This window comes from Panicum virgatum, chromosome 2N, assembly GCF_016808335.1.
Source record: "Panicum virgatum strain AP13 chromosome 2N, P.virgatum_v5, whole genome shotgun sequence".
NCBI lineage: Eukaryota > Viridiplantae > Streptophyta > Magnoliopsida > Poales > Poaceae > Panicum > Panicum virgatum.
This window is the reverse complement of record NC_053146.1, coordinates 45958025-45978632: the sequence shown is the minus strand read 5'-3', so window position 1 is coordinate 45978632 and position 20608 is coordinate 45958025. Positions and strand designations below refer to the sequence as shown.

At 48.5% G+C, this 20608-nt stretch overlaps 1 protein-coding gene and 1 long non-coding RNA gene across 2 annotated transcripts; both read right to left on the bottom strand.

Annotated features, from left to right (window-relative positions):
- Positions 1-5505: 5505 nt before the first annotated feature.
- On the bottom strand, positions 5506-12958 carry LOC120660724 (glutamate receptor 2.8-like). The gene is made up of 5 exons (XM_039939353.1): positions 12565-12958; positions 11169-12481; positions 7052-7364; positions 6571-6965; positions 5506-6466 (listed from the first exon to the last, which is right to left on the bottom strand). The coding sequence occupies exons 1-5, from the start codon at positions 12845-12847 to the stop codon at positions 5831-5833; spliced, it is 2940 nt and encodes a 979-aa protein (XP_039795287.1). The 5' UTR covers positions 12848-12958; the 3' UTR covers positions 5506-5830.
- Positions 12959-18611: 5653 nt separating this feature from the next.
- Positions 18612-20168, bottom strand: LOC120658856. Its single transcript, XR_005668869.1, has 3 exons — positions 20061-20168; positions 19848-19980; positions 18612-19735 (listed from the first exon to the last, which is right to left on the bottom strand). It is a non-coding gene; the product is annotated as an uncharacterized LOC120658856 (long non-coding RNA).
- Positions 20169-20608: the final 440 nt, after the last annotated feature.

Sequence of the window (20608 nt, the reverse complement as noted above, 5' to 3'; positions counted from 1 at the left end):
TCGCGAAGGATTTGTTAATATTCAATTTGTCTGCCTAGGAAATGTAATTTTCTGAAATACTAATTTGCAAAAGCAGTTGTGGTAACTTTGCCTTTTGGGAATATGGATGCCTTGAAAACGGATTCTTGAATACTAAAAGTAAGAATAAAAATATGGACCTTTCTTTACAAGTGGTGGTAACCTTTCTTGGAAAAAAAAAACGACCCGCAAGCCCCCTGTGTCATCTCTGTTTACAGCCAAAATTGGACGTAACCGGTCGGGGGCGGCCGCGTAGACGTCGGCGTCGTGGACGAAGCGGTCGGCGCGCAGGAGGGGCTGGTTGCCGACGATCTTGGGGTGTAGGAGGCGGTCGATGATCTCGCGTGTCATGGGACGCCCGCCGCGCTGACCGCTAGGCAAGATGGAGATGGCATCGGCAGAGGAGCCAAGGGGCACAGAGAAGGAAGGGTGGGGAGAGAGGATCCGAGATTGACAGGGGTCCGGGGATCAAAGGTGTGATTGCCGAGCAATCGTTTTTTTTTTTGCAGGTAATCACACTGATTGGATTGACTACCAATGTGGAGGTGGGTATAAGTTGGCGCGGTGTCAAAAAAATTCGATGCCCAGCCGGAATTGTATGGCGCGGGAGACGAAAATCTGTTCACCACCGCCCTTCGTCAAACTTTTCGCCTTACATATGGGCCTTAAAGGACTGGTTTGTGAGGGAGATGAGTAGGATAGTCTTGGTGCATGTTAATTTCAATTGTTTAGGATCCTTATAGTATACTATATAGATAGATAGATAGATTAAAAATAGTCAAATTGTTGTTTTTGTGCGCTTATTTAGAAAACAAACAAGCCATTATCAGCTTCAGGGCCATACTTGTCATGCACTGAACACGGACAATCTCCCAACAAAAAATCAGATTGCCAAACTCTTGTATTCTCCTATCAGCAGATTATGTGGACAGTAGATTTTCAAAGAGAAAATTTCAATTTACATCCACGAACTATTATAAAAGTCTAATTTTCAACCTTCAACTACAAAATCAGATAACAAGATCCATCAAACTGTCGTAACCGGAGAAATTAGCCCCAGGGTGGTTTGAGAGGTGGTTTTGTATTTTTTTAAAATAAAAAATCTAATTAGATCTAAAAAATAAAACTAATTTATTTTAAATCATAAAAATATAAAAAACGGAAAAGATGGGCAGCCATTGCAAAGAGAGGTGGCTCAAGCTATATTCTACTTAAACCATGAGCGCAACCCAACAATAATCCACCGTGACATAACTAGTCCCAACATCTTGCTAGATGCATCATCTAATGCTTATGTTTCTGATTTTGGCACGACAAGGATTCTGAAACCCGATTCATCGAATTGGAGTGAACCAGCAAGGACGTATGGTTATATAGCCTAGATGTGTGGTCAGACTCTTTGCTCACATGTTCAGTTTGTTTTTCTAACATGTACTAAATATTTTTTAAAATGTAAATTATATATTATTGCTCTATTAATTTGAATCTTATTTATTCAAAAAATAATAGGGATAAAGCAGATAAATACTAGGAATATGAAAAAGTGGATCCGAATAACTAAGAAGTAGAGTGCTAATAAATAGGTTGCCCTTTTAGAAAAAAAAAATTTGGTACTAATTTAATATTTTCTAATTTAAAATGAATTATTTATAAATTTTTAGTTTCAATTTGAATCTTTTTAATTTTTAGAAAATGAAAAATACCACCTTTGAAACCTCCTAAGGGCTAGACTTTGGTTTCGACAATTGGATGGCCTCCGTTATCCGATTTTACAATTAAAGATTGAAAATCAGACTTTTGTGATAATTCAAAGATGTAAGCTAGACTTTTCCCTTTTCAAGGCAGCAAGCTTCTTAGAGAATCACTACTTAGAAAAGGTTTTTCGAATGGGTCTTAGCCTGTCCGCACCGGGATACTGTAAAACTCCCTCCAGTACCAACATAGAGGAAAAATGGTGCACCGGGGTACTGGATGGCCTATGGTAAAATAGCGGAAGCCGAGCGATCCTCTATATTCAATGTGATAGCGTTGCTCTGGTATGGCACTATGGCATTGTTTGGTTTTCTAGAATGCTAGGAAATCATCACTTTAACTGCTAATTATGGTGTCAAACTAAGTCAGTTTACAAAACCAACTTCAAAACCCCTGCGCTAGGAACCCTGAAGAATCTAATGAGGCTTTTGACCGCATAATTAGAGGATGATTATTTTATCATCACTGTAGCCAATCATCAATTAATTACCGTCATTAGATTCGTCACGAAAAATTACACCCATCCCTTCAGGTTTTGCAAATAGACTTCATTCTGGACTCCATGCAGACGAGATTCTTTTCTCGGCTTGCGTGCGCTAAGGATTGTGGAGAGAAAACCAAACAAGACCTATGTGGCACCTGCCGCCTGCCACGCCATTGCCGCCACACCCTGCATCGTCGTAGTTTGGGCGCCGCGCGCTCTGCCACTTCTGTCGCGCCACCGCTGCGCCGCTGATGCATCGGCGCCGCGCCACCGCCGGCCGAGGAAAGAGGGAGAGGGAGAGAGAGACCTCCGACAAGGCACTGGCCGCCACCGCTGCCATGCCACTGAGCCACCGCAAGAAGGGGCAGGAGAGCTCGAGGCCATCGCGCGTGCCATGGACCTGGAGAGGGAGACTGGGCCGCTAGCCGGCGGAGAAGCAGGGAAGGAGAGGAAAGGGAGAGGGCGGAGAGAGATGGAGTGGGGAGGAAGGATAAGGAGTGGATGGGGTGGGAGATAAGGCTGGGGTGTGTCTCACTCATCAGCCGCTATAGAAGGGGTGGGTAGAGTAGATTTGAGTAGAAAATATTGATAACTAGGATATAGAGTATGACGAGTGCGGGAGAAATGAGTATAGAGAAAAGAATCTCGATAACCAGGACATAATATTATTCTTCTAGAGAATGAAAATAGAGCATGATGAGTGCGGATAGCCTTAAACCTCATTGGAAATATTGGAGTGTGATATGCCAATTGAGCGTAGCTCAACTGATAAGGTTCCTACTTATCCGGGTTCAAGTTTTCGAATCTCGTACTTTTTTCTTGATCTATTTCAGAATTTAACCGACGTTTTTCTTTTAATGGTAGGCGACATTGATAACGAGATGACTGTAGTGACCTCATCAATCTCGAGATCTTCCAGTTCAGTCTATCGAAGATTCATAGGGGTCAGTTTGCATATGTGTATTCATAATAGGTGAGAGTGCGCGTGTGTATATAAGGATATTATTAGGATAAGGTACGGTGTGTCTATATTGTGTTTCGGGAAAAAAAATAGAGAATAATATGACAAGTCAACAACAAATATGTTAGCAAACTAACTGTACCACAGAATATCTAGATTTCACTACTCGACTTTTTTCTTCTTCTTTTGATCGGCACCATTGGACGGCGAGAAGTTTGCAATGCACAATTTATCCCATCTCAACCCAAACATCTTTAAGAGATTAGATAAATATCCTAAGACTGACTCCAACAATACGAGCCAAAATACAAGATGCATTTGTTGTTTTGCATCGCGCACAGTCGTTGCTTCGCCCACGCAAAATTCATTGTCTCCAACAACGCGAGGCACATCCATACCACGGACGGTCTGCCTTTCAAGATGATGGTGGCCGAGCGCCGTCGCAGGAGCAGGAGAGGGAGGCCCGCCGCGCACATCCTCGCCCGTCGATGCTGCCCCGCGCCGCCGCCGGAGCTCTGCCCGCCCTTGGATCGACGCGCCGCCGCTGCAGCCCCGCCTCTGCTCCTCCGTCGGACTGGAGAGGAAGGGAGGCGGCGGGAGGACGGGCCGGCAGGGGAAGCTCGATCCGCCGGCCAGCGCGCGGGAGAGGCGGCCCGGGCTGCTCCTCCCTCCGCCGTCGTGGAGGGGTCGGCGGCCGGCGGAGTAGCACAGCCTCCTCCGCGCCTCCCGCCCCGGCGACGAGGTGGAGGCCGGGTACGCCGCGCCGCTCCGGCCGCTTCTCGCCCGGCGTCCTGGTGTCCGGCTCCCTTCAGGCCGCCGGTCCCCGCTCCGGCCACTCCCCGCCCTCGCTCGGCGTTCGGCTCCGATGGCGGCGGCCGCCGCAGAGGCGCGAGAGGAAAGCGCGGTCGAGGAGGTCGGCGTCGCGGCTGCGACGGTGAAGGGGAGCACGGAGGCGCTGGAGCCGGAGAGTGGGCGGTGGGAGGACAGGAGGGCGTGGGCGAAGGCGGAGATGCCGGAGCGGGAGGTGAAGGCGATCGCTGCGAAGGGGTCCAGGGCGCTGGGCAGGAGGAAGGGGCGGAGGTGGTCGGGGTCGTGCGGCTGGACGGCGACGGTGGGCATGGGGACCGGGCGCGCGCCGCGCTGCTGCAGGAGCGCGCCTAGGCGGCCGCCGCCGCCCGTCTACGGCGTCATATGCCTTCGAGGAGAGAGGGATTGCAATTTTGCATCGCCTCTCTCCTTGAACGCAAACTGCCTCGTGTGTGATGCCTTGCGCTGTTGGATCCGATGCCTCGTGTGAACAGTATATTTTTGGAGGGACAAAAATGCATTTGTCGTCTCGGTTGGAGTCCGTCTAACTAAATGAAGAGTTAAAAGACTAGCTAAAACAATAAAAACTTCTCAAAAGGGTAGGAAAACCAATGCCTCTCCAAATTGGCTCTCCTAATCACCTCTGATCCCTCTCGTTCTCTCACTTGTGCTGCCAGCCCGGAAGCCGGCACCGTGCGAAAAGCCACCGCCGGTTCGAGTTCCGCTGCCGGAGAGCGCCGCCCCCACCGTGGAGACACGGGAGGCGAGCTTCGGGCGCGCGTTTGTGAGGTATGCGGCGAGCAGCATTGAGCGACTGCGTGTGGGCGCGGAAGCCAAGCTTGAGGAGCAGCGCGTGGGGCTGGGCGACAAGGTGGAGCGGGTGGGCGCCGGGGAGGACACGCAGGAAGGTGAACTGGTCAGGGGCGAGGGGCAGGGAGAGCACGAGGTGCTAATTGGGATTCGAGGGAACGAGGGCAATCCTTCTGGAGGTTGGGCGGGACGGAGGTGAGGGGAAGATCTGGAAGCGGAGGCTATCGATGCCATGATCCGTGTTGTACTCCCCCTCGTGCTCCTCCACCTCCCCCTCGCCGGAGCCACCGGCGGCGAGCCCCGCCAGACCACAAACCGTTGAGCCACCATCTGCAGCCTGCAGCAGTTGTCGTAGCAGGTGGAGGACGCATGCGCTTGAATCGAGCCCTAGCTCTGACGACTTGGCTGGTGCGGCGGCGGCGGCGGCTTCACAATGGCGCAGGGCAGAGCGGAGCGGGGCGCGGGAAGGGGGTGCGGGCATGCGGGAGGAGGGGATGGCGAGGCGGAGTCGCTCGGAATCTTTACAAAGCGAGCGGGGTTTGATGCCGAGCAGGTTAACCAGCCGACGAGTTTAGATGGTCTGTTGGATCCCGTTTTTGTGGAAGTTTAGCTATATTTACCTATCCTATCTAATTTACTTAATCTCTTGGAGATACTCTGATGATGCTGTCAATTAGGATCCGGAGCTACCGCCGCCACCTCCTCCGGCAGCCTGGCCGCCGGCAGCCAACTCCATCTCACCTGTTTCATTTTCTTAGACGAAAAGTTTACAATGCACAGTTAATTGCCCCAGCTAGCTACAACTACAAGCATATAGACAGTACAGTATCCTTTAAGTTCTTACAATTAATCAGCTCATGCTGTGTTGACATCATCATCATTTTTTTTAAACGATGACATTACCATCAATATTACCCTCCAGAACACATATCAGTATGTCACTGATCAGTCGTTGTCCATTACTCCATTTCCTTGGAGAAGCCGTGAAATAATGGCAATCAGTTACTGGCCAGATGCCCTGTGCCAGTTTGATCATGGGAGACGATGGGATTGGGAGCTGCGGCGACCTCCGCCGCCACCTCATCGCCAGCAGCCAGCTCGATCTCACCCGTTGCGGATGCAGGTGCCGGGCTCGGCGCACCGAACGACCACTCGCTCGTGTCGTACGTTTGGTTCGACACGCTGAGCGGGCTCCCGGCCGCAATGTGCGCGGCGCCCGGGGAGGCGCCCGCGTCGTCGGCGCTGCGGCCGGCCAACGGGCCGCCGCCGTCCTTGGCCCTGAACGTGTGCGACGAGAGGTCCTTGTGGTCGAAGCGCTTCAGGAGCATCCAGACCCTGTCCTTCCAGGGCACGTGGGGCGTCGACGCGACCTCCGAGATCCATCGCCGCTCGACCACGAGGAAGGTGGCGAGGTGCACGGCGCAGCAGAGGAGCGAGGTGGCGCCGGTGATGAGGAACAGGCCCCAGAAGCTGGCGAAGCTGAGGCTGTCCGACGTAAACTGGCTGCCCTGCGCGGCGCAGCCCTCGGCGTCGCCGAACCACTTGCGCTCGATCGCGCTCATCCCGTCGCTCTCCGTCAGGTTCAGGATCGCCCGCGACAGGTCCGCTACGTACGGCGACCCCTTGGGGAACGCCTGCTCGATCGTCCAGAGGCCAGAGCACGAATCAGTTGCCAAATCGATGAGAATAAGATGCGCAGTGGCATCAGCAGCAGGGTGGTGTGTGTGTGCGCGCTTACGAAGCCGAAGCCGCCGGTCTTGTTGGTCTGGGCGGTCTTGGTGAAGTTGTCGCAGTAGGCGCTGAGGAAGATCCTGAGGTAGGGCGTCTCGTCGACGATGGCGCCGATGGTGCCGTTGAGCAGCGCCTCGTGGAAGCTGTGCGTGGCGCGGTAGGGCTCGAGCCTCGACGGCGGGAAGCCCGACTTGGTCATGGACGCCCGCATGAAGGAGTTGTTCATGATGCCGACCTTGTCCGCGCCCAGCCACAGCGAGGTGTAGTCCCTGATCGCCGGCTCCAGCTGTGGCACCGTCAGCATGGACGTCAGGCTCGCCGTGTAGCTGGACTGCAGGATGAGCACCACGAACACCCACACCACCACCACGAACCGCGACAGGTTGCTTTTCAGGTTCTCCCCTGCGTCCACCAAGTGCCGCGCTCAATGCAGGAAATAGAGGAGTCATGGTCGAATGGTGATGGTATGCAAGAGGTTGGTCGCGTACGGTGTGCAAATACGAGGGTGGAGAAGCCGAAGTAGAGGAGGGTGCCGATCTGGTAGAAAGGGGGGCCGCGGAACTCCGTGTTCACGCGGTGCTCCACGGCCCAGACGACGAAGCCGGTGAAGATGAGGAAGACGAAGCTGACGAGCCAGAGGTCGTAGCGGAGCGGCTTGAGGAAGGCCCAGGCGCGGGTGTTGCGCTGGTCGCGCATCGGCACCACCATGGCGATCCCCGACGACATGAACGGCAGCGTGAAGTCCACGTGCTGCGACCGGTTCGCCGTGATGGTGATGTCCGCCACCGCCGCGTCGAAGTCCTGGGACACACACACACACACACAAGCAAAGGGCACGAGAGGCGCGCGGCAAGTAAGTTGACCTGAAACTGTTCAAATTTATTATTGGCCCAGATGTTCTGGGCCTAATTTTGTAGGCTCAAGCCCAACTCAGTTGGACCTAGATTATGACCATACCAAAATCCATGCAAGTCAAAGTTGGGCCAATATTCTGGCCACCTGACTTTTAGCCAAATTATTGTACAACAGTTTTGGTGGGTTGAGTTTAAAAAATGGAACTAATACTAAATACGGGAGGTCTTGTTTGGATAAACTCATTCCATATATATCAATACGTGTGGATTGTGGTGGGAAATAGATTATGAAGTATCCAAAAGAATCCTGAAACTGAAATGGATATGTCTAGGTGCACATTTCATGAGAAGGACCTTTTTTTTCTTCCGTCGAGTTGATGAATGATTTAGTTTCTTCTTTGTGCCAAATTCAAACGTCTTTAAAAGCTATTTATTAGAATGGACCTTTTCCACATGTATATGTAGTTTTTGACTGGAGCAACTCTAACAATAGCCCATAAATCAGACCCTCTAAATGTTAAATGGGGGGTTGCCTCTATTTTTTAGAGGTTTCTAAATTTGTTTCAACTCCAACAATAGCCCTCAATTTCAATATATAATAGAGGGCTCCCTAGAGACCCCCTAGGAATGGAGGGTGGAGGAAAGATTTTGGAGGCCTCCCTAAAATAGAGGGTGAAGTAAAGAGTCTGTTGGAGTGTATTTTTTGGCTTAGCTCTCTAAACTTGGGATAGGAGACTGTTTAGAGGGTCTGCTGGAGTTGCTCTTATATCGGAGCTAGCCACAGGGCACAAAGGTTTTTTTTTGAAGCAAGGGGGCACAAAATAAGGATTAGGATGAGTGCCAAGAAAATGCTAGTATTTAGGAAAACCGGCATGTATGATTGCTGCCAAACTCTTTTTTTTTTATAGATCTATTGCTGCTGCCAAACTCGGCAAGAACCTTTGGTGCTAAGAGTGAACTAGCTACATGGCTGGCATGGACCCTTTGTTCCAGGACTGTAAAGTAGCTAGTACTACTGTCGGCAAAGCCGGACCCTATTTCTCAAAGAATTCTCTCGGAAACAGGTCGAAGTGTGAAAAATACTAGCGAAGTAGGTAGTCCTGAAATCGTAAATAAATTTTTAGAAGAATCACCTAAAATAAAATTAAGGCACTTGCTTGCATTGATGGTACGGGGGGTGTGTGTGTGTACGTACAGAACTACTGGTGGTAGTACATATATACATATGCGAACTGAAGTAAGTATAGCTCGACAAAGAAAATTAAGCTGAAGTAAGTGAACCTAAGACTTACTAGGAGACTGACATCAAGTTGCTAGCTGAACCATTAATTAGTGTTAGAGATGTACATGTACTATGTATGTGTTCACGTTCTGTAACACTCCTTATTTAATTTAATTTGTCGCTGAGTTGGTTAGTTAGCTGACTTTGTTCAAGTCTTGTACGTGTGTATATTAACTGCACTGCAGAAGATCAATACAAATCGTGGTTGTTGCGATCCTCCCTGCTCTCCTATCGCTTACAACACAGTCAGTGACGGACGACCGATAACGATTTGATTCCTACCGGCCGGCGTGTATATCCCTTTGGATGTTGATCCGATGGCTCAGATTAAATTTTTCATAGTTTGCATACGAAGATGGCTTTGCATAGCATATGTTGCCATCTATTTTACGACGGACGACAGATTCGGCAAGTTGCATCCGCGCATGGGTTCACACTTTCAGCAGCTAGCTAACCGGCGTCACACAAAACACGTACGCTCCTGCGTCATACATGTGCACTAGGCTCCACGCACTAATAAGGACGTCCGGAGTTGGAGTCGGGTGGCCGGAGCTCTACCAAAGAGACCATAAATAAATTAACGTTTAAATACATGTAACCTCTTTATTTGCTTAAATTAAAATCTTTTTTTTGAACGTACGTAGTTCTGAAAATTTGAAGTAACCAATTATGACTTGATTTTAAACATAGCTAGTACTTGTGCTTGGTGGTCGTGGCAGGGTATATATAGCTAATAATTTCGGTCACTACTATCGTCTATCCGCTCTGGTACGCCGCGCGCCATGTGTGTTGGGTCTACCAGCAGCTTTTTCATGGTCAGGGAGAAGCAAGGTGTGCTGCTAATAAAGCCTTTTGGAGAACTGAAGTCTCTTCCATGCTGAGGGGGAAGAATACATTTTAGGGGTCATAGGTAGTGGACGAAGTTACGTGAGTACACAGACTGATCATACACCACAAATATGGTCCTTTTTAAAATATATATATAATATGTGGTACTACTCCCATGAAGAGACAAATAAAAGACAAGATCGACCATGTGTGTTTATTGGCGCTCTGTCCATTAAAAGTTGGTCATGCTTTTCCAAGTCCATGGGCTACTGCATTCCAAGTTGGAATGGGTCAACTGGTCAATGTTTTCTAATTCAAAATCTAGGGTCCACGCACGGAGAGGTTCTTAAAGCTTCACACAAAGAATCGCCTTGAAATATGCGACCTTGCGTCCAGTCGGTATATACGGAGTCTCCTCCGTTCACCTTTGATAGATATACTATTTCAAAAATTCAAATAATATTCACAAATGATAAATATATTTGCTATTGGCATGGCCTGTGGCAATAATAGCACTAGTAATGAGGAGTTCCCAGTTAAAATATTAGAGGACCAACAAAAAAGCTTGTGTTGCATTATTTACTATATGATAAGTAAAGCTTATTTTGCATTATTTAATATATGATAAGTAAGGTTATTTTTTTTTGTAATTGTGTCAAGGTGAAATATAGCTATCAAAAGTGAACAAAGGGAGTAGCGTCGTTTGTTTGTAGGTTATTATTGCTCGACTTCTGTAAATGCAAGTCTTTTTCGCGTATACTATAGTACTATGTTGGGATTAGCATGGGAAACAATGACTATTTATTTTGTCCACTGAAAACGACTTTGAAAGTGTATGGAAACTTGTCTGTTGACTTGCATCCTATTCCTCTCTCCATCACATATTCTAGTGTTAAACTTAGTTAATCATCACGAATGTGGCAAAATAAAACTTGGCCAAAAGGCCTGTTCTGCCCTGGAATCTGAAGTCAACATAACGCTGCCCTCGTGCTCTTTCAAAGTCAATCGAAGACTAGTCTATCGACGTAGATTGCAGGTACAATTCCTTTCAAATAATGTTAGGGCCACAAAATTTGTGGGAGAATAAAATTAAGAATAGGTGTATATATATATCTATATAGAGAGAGAACATCTAACAGTAGCAGACCATGAAGATGTCCCTCGTGTAGCTAGAAAATGTACTGAATGCAACTCGCAACGGATTAAAGCCGATCTGATCGATCCACTGTTCGGGATAGCTACTAGCAACAACTGGACTGTATATAGCTGTCAAAAAATGGGTGCTAATAGCTAATTTACATATGTCAAAAAAAAAATCCTGCCTTTAGTGCATGCTATATATGGCTTAAGAGTTGTACTAGGAAGCATGTAATTTTTAGTGTTACAGATCTGTTTTTGGTTCTTGATTTCAATTATTACTTAATTTATTTAATCATGCATGCATGGTGACTTTAGTTGTTAGGGATGGTGAAGTTTAACCTACGAAATACAGGTTAGCCAATTTTTTTAATTATTTCATATGAAATTTAGAAAGAATTTTGGTGATGCTCAAACAAAAAATATGGATCTTAGCAATGCATGTAAAAAATGTATAACACAGAAACAAGAGTAGAAGTAACTCAGATTTGATACTGCACTTACCCCGTTTCCGACCTTCTCGACTAGACGGTCGTATCGCATGGAGCTCACCCACACGTACTCGAACGGCAGCGCGTATGGCAGCAGCCGCACCGCCGCCTCGAACACCTCGATCACGAACCCACCCGCCACCGTCCGGTTCGTCGCCGGGTCCACGTCCAGGTGCATGATCGCCCGGTAGGCAGGGTCGACGTCCCCCGGCACGGCCACCCGCAGCTTCCGGCCGCTCGTCGGCTGGACCCAGCCGATCGGCACCACGAGCGACTCATCCGGCCAGATCACCGGCGCAAGCCCGCTGTTGGACGCGCTTGCGCCGCCGTCCAGCCTGCGATGCAGCCCGTGCTTGGGCGTCCAGAACCCGAGGCTCCGCTCCTTGGCGTCGTCCATGATGTTCACGACCCGGAAGGCCGGCACAGCAAGCTCGCCGTCGACGAGCTCGAACCTTCCGCCGAGGCCGTCGAATGTCGTGTTGGTTATTGCCGCGAGGAACTTCTCGCCGGACGTTGACTTGCCGAGTCCGGAGAAGTCGGTGGGGCCGCTCCTGCCGCCGACCAGTCCCGGCGGCGATGATAAGTCGCCGGGGCGTAGACGCTCTGCGGCGGACGCGACGGCCCACGCGGCGTCGTACGCCCACAATGCGTAGCAGCCCATCTCGGCCTGAGCCGGATCGGCGTCCCGGTGTTCGCGCATGAACTTGCGCGCCCACCGCCTCCGGACGTCGCGCAGCCGCGGCGTAGCCGGCGCGTGCGGCACGAGCCCGATGATGCCCTGCGGCGGGTGGATGGAGCCGAGGAGGCCCGTGAGCCCGTCGGTGATGACCCACGCGTAGCCCTGCGCCATCATCCCGGCCTCCACGGCGGCGGCGAGGACGAGCTCCGCGAGCGCCGGGCGCGCGTGCACCACGAAGGCGCGCGTCTGCTCGGACTCGAGGCGGGACATCGCGGCGGCGACCGCGTCCTTGGACGCCCCGCCGGGCAGCGCGCAGCGGTAGGGGACCTCGGCGCGCGCCGCCGTGAGCGCGTCGACGAGGAAAGGCACGAAGGCGGCGCCGTAGTCGTCGTCCTGGTAGACGGGCACGACACGGCGCCAACCGAAGTAGGTGACGAGCGCGGCGACGGCGCCCGCCTGCGCCGCGTCGCTGAGCGCGGCGCGCGCGAAGAAGGGCGCCGCGGAAGCGGACACCGAGGGGCTGGTCGCCGAGAAGGACACGACGGGGACCTCGGCGCGCGTGGCGAGGTCGGCGACGAACGCCGACTCCGCGGACGACTGCGGGCCCAGGATGGCGCGCGCGCCCTGGGCCGTCATCAGCTGCAGCGCTGCGGGCACGCACGCGACGAGCCGCCGTCAGGAACCGCGCGAGAGGGACGCAGCAACGAGGGTGGGGGCGGCGTGTCCATACCGGCGGACGCGGCGGCGACGACGTCCCCGCCGGAGTCGTGCTGCACGACGCGGACCCGCGCGGAGGCGTTGGGGAAGGCGGCGTAGAAGTCGTCGAGCGCCATCGGGATGGTGGTTCTGGCGATCCTCCCGACGGGCGAGTCGGCGTCGATGATGAGGCCCACCGTGACACTCGCCCGCGGCTGCTGCTGCGCCCGCGACGTGGCCGGGATGAGCGCGGCGAGGCCGAGGAGGAGGAGGACGACGTGGCGGAAGGGGGGAGGGCGCCGGGCGCGGCCGGCCATGGCAGGAGAGGCAAGAGAGAGCTCAGGCGAGGCGAGACAAGGCGAACGAGGAGCACCGAAGCAGCTTGCTTGGCGAGGCTGTGTGCTGAATTGGTAGCATTAGGTTCCGTACACGCGGAGATGAATGCTGGCCCTGTTTGTTTGGATTGAAGGAATTCTAAAGGAATCTATTTCCTATGTTTTGCTGACGTCACATGCCGTTTGGAACGGGGGAATCAAGTTCGTCGTTCCTCTAGAAAGGCTTCGCTTTCTTCACAAATCACAAAACACAGGACCAAAATAACCGTTTGTGAAAATGACCGCGAAGAAAGCGCGAATCCAATCCGGCAAGCGAGCGTTAGCAAGCTAAGCTTTGTAGCGACCGATCCGGCCGCTTGCTTTCCACGTGTGTGGGCTCCACAACTGTTTTTTTCCCCCTTGCGTTTTTCTTTTCCGCATGGCGCATCACATCCTTCAAAAAATCCAATTACAGTCGGCTGTTCATTGTTTTTGTAAGGCTCAAACTATGTACGTACATACGATTGTCATGTATATACACTCTGTTCGGCAGCTCCAGCAGCCTCCAGCCCAACAGTATTTTTCTCTCACACCGCTCCAGCACCAGCTTCCAGCCACCAGCCAGCCAATAGTATTTTTCTCTCACACCACTCCAGCCACCAGCTCCAGCTCCAGCCCAGCGAACAGAGTATAGGATATAAGAGCCTCGTTGTCAAGTTGGAATCCATATACTCATACCAGTTGCATACGTGAGGGCCTCAACCAAAAACTTCTACATATCATCAATGCGGTTAATTAATATCAGCACACACCTATCAAATTTTTTTCATTTACATTTTGCGAGAACTAGTATTCTATTTCTTTTTTTTCTGTTTACCTTCTTTATGTTGTGTTTTTGAGGTGTTTTTCTAACAAATATTTTATACAAAGTTTGCTAAAAAAATATATCGAGAAGTTGTATTTTTTACACATATATGCCGAACTTATGCATCAAAGTTGTGTGAGAAATTTTTTGATAACATTTACATGAAAGTTATGTTCAAAATTATCCTTTAGTAAGTTGGCTAAAAGAGTTATGAGTAAAACTTGTACGTATTGTGAAAGTTATGTTGAAAAATTATCCTATAAAAATTTGATTGGAAAAAGTTATGGGTAAAAATTATGCATATCCTAGAATATATGCTGAGATTTTTACATGCACTGAATTTTTACATATAACTCTTTCCAAAAATTTCTTAAAGAATAACTTTTTAGTATAACTTTTATGATACGTACAGTTATAACTTATATTATACCATATAAATTTTTGCGTATAACTTTTGAGAGGATAAATTTTCATCATAATTTTTATGATGCACAAAACTTTTACGCATAACTCTTTCCTAACACCTTCTTGACAGACAATTTTTGATACAACATTTACGATAGGTTCAATTTTAATGCATAGCTCTTTAAAGATCTTGTGACGGATAATTTTTTAGCACAACTTCTATGAAGATGTTATCATGAAGATTTCTCATACAACTTTTTCACACAAGTTAACTATACAACTTCAAAGCACATCTCCGATATAGTTTGTTTAGTACGATTTCCATAAAATAGTTGTCAAGACAACTTTTTCATAGAAAAGATAATAGAACTTTTAAAAAAGTGATGACCCTTGCCATTACAGAACGTCAAATCAAAAAATGGAAAAGAAAAAGAGGAAGCAAATAAATATTATTGTTTTCGTGTGCTTGTTCACGTGAACTCAAAGAAAAGGAAATGAAAAATAGAAGCAGTGGGGACCCACACATGGGAGCGCGATAGTTCGGACGCTCCCTAGCGAGCGCTTGTTGAACTAGATTTCCATTTCCCTATGCGACCGACCAAAAAAGAAAGAGAATTAAATGCCCAAAATAGAATGTACTAGATTAGTTGTCCGATCGTTTGTTACTTACTTTGCTGGGGGGCGCGCGCGAATTAGCTTGCCCCCGAAGAAAGCTCGGCTCGCCTCCTTTTCCGTGTAGGCTCGCTCCGCTCGGATGGGCTGAAAGGACACACGGCATCTATCGGGCACGAGGCGCACCATCACGAGCGCTGTTATGAACCCATCGCCCACCCCATTTTCTTCCGGACTAGAAAAAATGGGGTGGGTGATGGATCCATCACGCGGCGTGCGACTCCATGCCCGATGGATGTCGTGTGGATGGGAAAATAAAATCAGATGGCAGCTGTAAATATCGTCTTCAGTTAAACCAAAACAGCCCTGGCTCGGCTCCAAATCGGCTTGGCTCAGCTCCATCCTTTCCATCGTGTACAATCCTCGGCTACTACCAAGGAGGCTCGGCTACTAGCATCGCGGACAATATCTTCTTGGCCTCGAACACCTGCCATGGAGGCTGCTGGTCGATCCGGAGGAGCACTTTCACCTTGGACATGGAGCGCCTCGAGTGGGCTGGGGGCACACGCCGGTAGGGAGAGTGGCTGCTGCCGTTCAGGACCGGGGCTGCTACCACCGCGAGCTAGCCGTGTGGTTCGGGCACTCGGGCTGTGCCTCCGCAAGGTGAAGCCCATGTGGCCCGTGGGCTTCCACGCATCCTTGGGCTGAAATCACCCGCGGCCCGATCAATTTCTTTCGGACTATGATCCATATTTTCTAGCATAGCCACAGCGCTCTCACCCCAGTCACCCTCGTTCCGACTGTAGCGTTACTTCCGCGTGATGCAGCCTGCAGCTGCAGGTGCTAGGCGGGCACCAGAACACACGCACAGGTGAGAGCGCAAACAGGCCCGGCACGCTGCCGCTCGGCTTGACGTGGTCGCCCTGGGAAACGGATAGCAGATATTCGAATTATTCGTATTCGCTTAAACATCAATATAGATATATGTATTCGTATTCAATTTTAATATGTTAGTAAGGTGGATACATTCGAATCCGATTTTTATTGATTTTCTTTATCCGATTCTACATCCGTATTTGACAATATCTGACACTATCTGTATCTGTTTTCATTCAAAAGCTATTTAAAAATTATATTTATTTCTCACAACTCATATTTACTTTTAAATATTCTTATTTTCTCTTAGAATTACTTCTATATTAATTCTATATTTTTATTTATATATAATAAATTATTTATATATTTATTGCAATACATTTTTATTTCTAATTTTACTTTATATATTTATTTATTAACATATTTGTTTATAAATAAATTATTTTTAACTAGCTATCTTTATTATATTATTATACATTAGTTTGTATATATAACGATTTTATAATCTAAAACTACTAATAAAAAAATAACTACACGTTAGCTCGTATATCAAGTCAATATATAAATTAGAATCCGAATCCGAGGCATCCGTTTTATATTCGTATCCGAGAATATACGATTCTGTATCCGTATTCGATTTAAAATGTGGTAAAAGGTGACATCCGAATTCAATTCTATGCGAATTCGTTCCGTTTTCATCCTTAACTACGACTACTACGCTGACGTGGCATCTCTGCCGCCCGAGCCTGTACCCCTCGCCATCCAAACGCACGTGTCTTCGACAGGTCCAGTCGCAATCTTGATTCTACGGGTGACCGGAACCAAGACAACTCGCGGGCGACTCCCATGGTGGGTCCTACGCCCACCCACGTGACTCCTCTTTTCTGCGGCTGGCGCCCCTCCGTGAGATTCCTTTCCCAGTCTCCTTCCTCTTCCTCTTCCTCTCCCTCTCTCTCTTTTTCTGTGCTCTAGATCTGAATCGGGCTGCTGGAGGCATGGAGGCGAGCTCTCCCCTCAGGAGCTGCGCGGCTCAGGGGAGGTCATCCCCGACGACGACGAGGGGTGGCCCGTCTCCCAGTGTGCCGCGGCAGGTAGGACGCCCCGGCGAGCTGGCCGCCCACGGGGGAGCGATGGCGCTGACACGGGCTGCGACCTCGCCGGCGAGCTGGCCGCCCACGGAGGAGCGGCGGCGCAGACGTGGGCTACAGCGAGCGGCGGTGCTGCGGTGGCCTCCCGGCGGATCCCGCTGGATCTCGTCAGTTTTTTTTTGCATTTTTATTTTTTCTCTCACAATTTTTTGTCTTCAAAACTATATGCAAAAAAATTTTCACCAGAGACTTTCTTTTGTTTCGGATGCAAAAAAATTTTATCCGAGCCTTTTTTTGTCTTGACTGTAAAAATTTTCTCATCAATTTTTCTAATTTTGTTTCTTAAATTTTTTTTCTTCAAAATTTTTCTCGTAAGTTTTTTTCATCTCAATTTATTTCTTCGAATTTTTTTTAGAAAAACTTTTATCAAAAAACGACAAAAAAGTTACTGGAAAAGGAAAAAAAACGCAGTAGTGTTCCCATCGCGCAGCGGGGCTCCATTCCAGATATGTAAATATGCTATGTCGGAAAATCGACCGCACGAATCCATTCCCCACGGTTAACCGCAAATTAGCGGTGCAGTTCCTCTGAAGTTTTCACAGCTACCTCAGAGAGACGTAAACGATTGTTGGCCATTCATTTAGCATCCAACGGCATTTCTGAAAAACAAGAGTCCAAACACTGAGCCCATGTTGTCGGCCCATAAAGAAATAGCCCAGGCCTACTACTCATCTGTTTGCTACACACACAAAAGGAAAAACGATGCTGATACAGGGTGTCTTCTCGCCGCCGCCGCCGCCGCCTCAACGCCGGTGTCGCAGCTCCCTCGCCGCCGTCCACTGTTGCGAAGTCACGCACTGGTCTCCACGGTTCACCGGCGCCCAATGCTGCAGCTCTCGCTCCTATTGCCCGATCCGGCCATCCATCATCGCAAAATGGTTGTATACGCTGCCGCCGCCGCCGCCGCCGAGAAGCTCGTACACGGCCGGATGGGAGCACAACCGGTGCTGCTATTTCCCACCATTGCAAGAGGAAGGCAACCCTTGCACATGACCTGGTCTCACTTTGCAAGAACAAATGAAAGTTCAGAAGCCAAGATTCAGAGTAGCAGGAACAATAGTATCACACGTTATACACGAAAGTTCAGAAGCAGGAAGCCAACCTTTGCTCCATGAGTATTTTGCTTGCAAAATGACTATGCTCCCAGAACTGAACATTTGGTATCATCTGCAACTTGTTTTTGTGCTTGTGCGCCACCACTGCCTGCCTCTTCCCAAACCTGTGGTATAGCTGTATTTTGTCTCTTTTTCCTAAACTTCTTTTTCTTATCAAGCCAGGTTCTTTTTCTCTTTGAACTTTTGGTTTCAACCTCTATTTTCTTTAGATGGGCAGTACTCAAGCAATCATTTAATAGACTAGTATTTCTGGGAATTATACACGGATAACTAGAAGTGCTTGCACATGCATTGATTTTCTCTTCAATTTGCTTACCAAGAATGTCAAGTGTGTTGTCTACTAACATGGTGCATTCTGGAAAGTTTGCTGCTCGATGTGCCAAATTGAGAAATTTGTAAGACATATACCTGCAGCGAAGTATAGCATCCATATTTGGATTTTCGATTATATTTCTTTTCCGGTGGTCTGCAATTTCTTCATACTCAAACATACAACAACAACAACAACAACATAGCCTTTTTTCCCAAGCAAGTTGGGGTAGGCTAGAGATGAAACCCGAAAGAAATAAGTTCAAGGTTCAGGCACATTGATAGCTAGTCTCCAAGCGCTCCTATCTAAAGCTATCTCTTTAGAGATGTTCCAATCCTTAAGGTCTCTCTTAACCGACTCATCCCACGTCAGTTTAGGTCTACCTCTACCCCTCTTTACATTATCGACTAGCTCAAGGATCCCATTACGCACCGGCACTAAAATCAGATAGAATGCTCGTTTCTTCATATTCCTTTTCATTGATCTCCTTATTCTTCCCTTTTTTTCTTCTTCTCTTTCTTCTTCTCTTTTTTCTTTTCTTCATTCTCCTCATGCAAATGTTTGACAGCATTTTGCATGATGTGAAAGGTGCACAATCCATGCCATGCTTCATCAAACACTTCTCCAACTGCCTTTTCCATTGCAGCATCTTGATCTGTATAAAATGTTTTAGGCTGCTGTCCATTATGAGCTTTTAGAAAGGTCTCAAACAACCACTTGAAGGAATCAATAGTTTCATCATACAAGAGAGTAGCACCAAAAACTACAGTTTCTCTAAAATAGTTGAATCCAACAAAGACACCAAAAGACCTACTCTCCTTGTTTGTTCCAAAAGTAGTGTCAAAACTAACAACATCACCAAAATGTGCATAATTCATGATCATTTTGGCATCTGCCCAGAATATGGTTGCTATTTGTTCATCACAATCCATTTGCAATGCATATTGAAACGATGGATTTTCAGCAATTTTATGTTGAAAATACTTAAGCATGCTACCAGCTTGGTCATATCCCATCTCCCGTTGCCGCTTGGATCGCAGATAGTTCTTGTGATCACGAAGGGTGTAGTTAAGATTGAGTGGTCCACCAACTTGACGACTAGCCAACTCATGCGCTGCTTTTGGCCCAATTCCCACATCATCTGCCGTTTCTATTTCAAAAGCCTGTAAATCTGTAATTTTCCTTTAGGAGACCATTAAGTGCAATGTTTCTGGTAGGTGTAGTCCATGGTTGTGTTCCAAAACCAGCTCTGACACCTTCAAGATTTCCTTCTTTCGATCCATTTTAAGATTCATATAGACCTGACATTCAGTTCTAGTTTCAGCTCGAGGGCACTTTGTTAAATGATCTCTTTTGTCCTGCGATCGACGACCCTCTTTTGCACAAACAAATCTACATGATGTAATTTTACCATCAGATGGCCTTTTGTTTGTATACTTTTTTCTAACCTCGAATCCTTTATGTCCACCATAGCTAAGCCAAAATGCCCAAGCCTCATCTGATGTTCTAAATTCCATGCCAACTTGAGGTACCAAACGTACCAAACCAAGCAGTATAGTTCTGCAATTGAAACATAACATGAGCAGGGACTTATGCAAGTGCAGATAAAATATTGGACTAAAATTCATTTGAAGTCACATGAGATTAATATAAGACGGGTTGTATTACTGACGTAGTGGAATCATGGTGTGCATTGTTGGCCTCTTGTTTGTTAGCCTCTTCTTCCATTTCAGAAGTATTGAAAAAAATTCATCAGGTTGCTTCTTCCATGAGAAAAGGGAAGGTTGAGCAGGAACAATAACAAGCTGACGGTGACAAAGTGAGCCGTGAGAAAAGAGATCCGAGAAAACATGCCTCTCAAGAGAAGAAGGTAACTCAGACTTACGCACAAGATTGCAGTGCTCTGAAATTTCTGCTGTCCAGTGAGGCGTTCGGCGAGGTGTCCGGCGAGGCGAGGCCTGGCGCTCCTCCCGCCCTTTTCCGTCAGTCTCGCGCCAGTTTGGTCGCCCTCCCGCGTTTTCCATCGGTCTCCGTGATTTTTACCCGCCGGATTGGTCAGCAAATGGGCCAAAGCAAGCAGGCCGGACATCATGCTTCTGGGCCAAACCAGCGCAGCGCTCCTTCCTGTGTGCTGCCGTTGAATGTTGTTTGAACGGTGCCGCAGCTCCGACGTGCCTCTGAGGTAGATGTAACAACTTCAGAGGAACCGGATCCTCGTCTTCGATAGGAGAACTCTCGCGTCTCTTCTTCCCCTTGCTACAGTTGAGAAGGACGACTGAAGGGCGATTGGTGTCCCGGTGTCAATTCCGTTGGCTCCCCCTCGCCTCCGGCGGCTGCTACGGCGCTGGATGTGGAGGGGAGCGGTGGAATCGATGGCCGGTGTACATACCCACCTTTATTAGACTAGGTTTCTATGAGCAAGGGTTTGGTTCC

Coding starts and splice junctions, on each gene's coding strand:
- LOC120660724 (XM_039939353.1), bottom strand. CDS start 12,847: ATGGCCGGCCGCGCCCGGCGCCCTCCCCCCTTCCGCCACGTCGTCCTC. Junction 12,482..12,564: donor CGTCGCCGCCGCGTCCGCCG/GTATGGACACGC, acceptor GCGTGCCCGCAG/CGCTGCAGCTGATGACGGCC. Junction 6,966..7,051: donor CACCCTCGTATTTGCACACC/GTACGCGACCAA, acceptor TGGTGGACGCAG/GGGAGAACCTGAAAAGCAAC.